At 65.3% G+C, this 1,162-nt stretch overlaps 1 protein-coding gene across 1 annotated transcript in view; it reads left to right on the forward strand.

Moving 5' to 3' along the window:
* Nucleotides 1-1,162, forward strand: part of LOC104498163 (hemicentin-2-like) — a gene marked incomplete at both ends in the record, with an annotated part of 39,909 nt that overhangs the window by 26,427 nt on the left and 12,320 nt on the right. Inside the window, 3 exons of the mRNA XM_010141512.1 lie at nucleotides 132-275; nucleotides 359-518; nucleotides 1,022-1,146. Coding sequence (XP_010139814.1) covers nucleotides 132-275; nucleotides 359-518; nucleotides 1,022-1,146 — 429 coding nt within the window. The remainder of the gene's footprint in view (nucleotides 1-131; nucleotides 276-358; nucleotides 519-1,021; nucleotides 1,147-1,162) is intronic.

Genomic DNA, 1,162 nt, shown 5'->3' on the forward strand with positions numbered 1-1,162 from the left:
TGAACCCCCACCGCTGCTGTAACCGTGTCCCCAAAACTGGGTCCTGTGGGTGGGAAGGGAAGGACCATGACGACGTGGAGGGCTCGATGGAGGAGCGCTGCTGCAGCCCCCTTTGCCCTGTTTCCTCACAGAGAGCAGCCCGGAGCGGGGCCTGGTGTCCAGCGGGGGCCAGCTCCAGCTCAGCCCCCTGCAGCCCTTCCACCAGGGCCGATACACGTGCCTGGCACGGGGCCCGGGCACCGAGACGCGCAGGGACTTCATGGTGCTGGTGCGAGGTAGGACTTCCCTGTGAGCCCTCCCTTGGACGGGAGCCCTTCTCACCCTCCTCTGCCTCAGCCTCCCTCTCTTCCTGGTGCAGTGGCACCCCGGATCACCAGCGCAGGGGTCCCCAGTGAGCACAGCGTGCTGGAAGGTGGAGGGGTGAGGCTGGAGTGCCAGGCGGAGGGGCAGCCCACCCCCCAGATCTCCTGGCTGAAGGATGGGCAGCCCCTGGGGCTGCAGCCCTCTTCACGTGCCCGGTGAGTTGGGACTGGGGGACCAGCAGCGTGCTGGAAGGTGGAGGGGTGAGGCTGGAGTGCCAGGCGGAGGGGCAGCCCACCCCCCAGATCTCCTGGCTGAAGGATGGGCAGCCCCTGGGGCTGCAGCCCTCTTCACGTGCCCGGTGAGTTGGGACTGGGGAACCAGCCCTCAGCACAGCCCTGTCTGTGCCTCAGTTTCCCCACATGTGAAAGAGCAGTGCGAGGCTCTGCTTTGTCTCCCCACCTCTTCCTGCTTGGTCTGGGACATGCTCATCCCAGCTGTTTGCTGAGGAACATTGTCCTGGGCTGTGTCCTGGATGGTGCTGCAGCCTGGCATGGTCATTGTCACCCTGACCCATGGTCAATGACACCCAGCTGCTGCCCTGACTTTGTGGCACACCCTAAACCCTGCAGCCTGGGATGCAACTGAGCACAGAGCATCTCTGTCCCATGGGCACGTTAGGGATGGACACACAGGTCACCACCCTGTCCTCCCCACGCAGGACGTCTCCAGACGGCAGCTCTCTGCAACTCGAGGGGCTCCAAGCCAGTGACTCAGGGGCGTACACCTGCCTGGCCCGAAACAGCGCGGGCGAAGACACACGGCTGCACACGCTGAGCGTGCTGGGTGAGTGGGGCCAGGG

This window comes from Buceros rhinoceros, unplaced genomic scaffold (assembly GCF_000710305.1).
Source record: "Buceros rhinoceros silvestris isolate BGI_N320 unplaced genomic scaffold, ASM71030v1 scaffold14218, whole genome shotgun sequence".
Lineage (NCBI taxonomy): Eukaryota > Metazoa > Chordata > Aves > Bucerotiformes > Bucerotidae > Buceros > Buceros rhinoceros.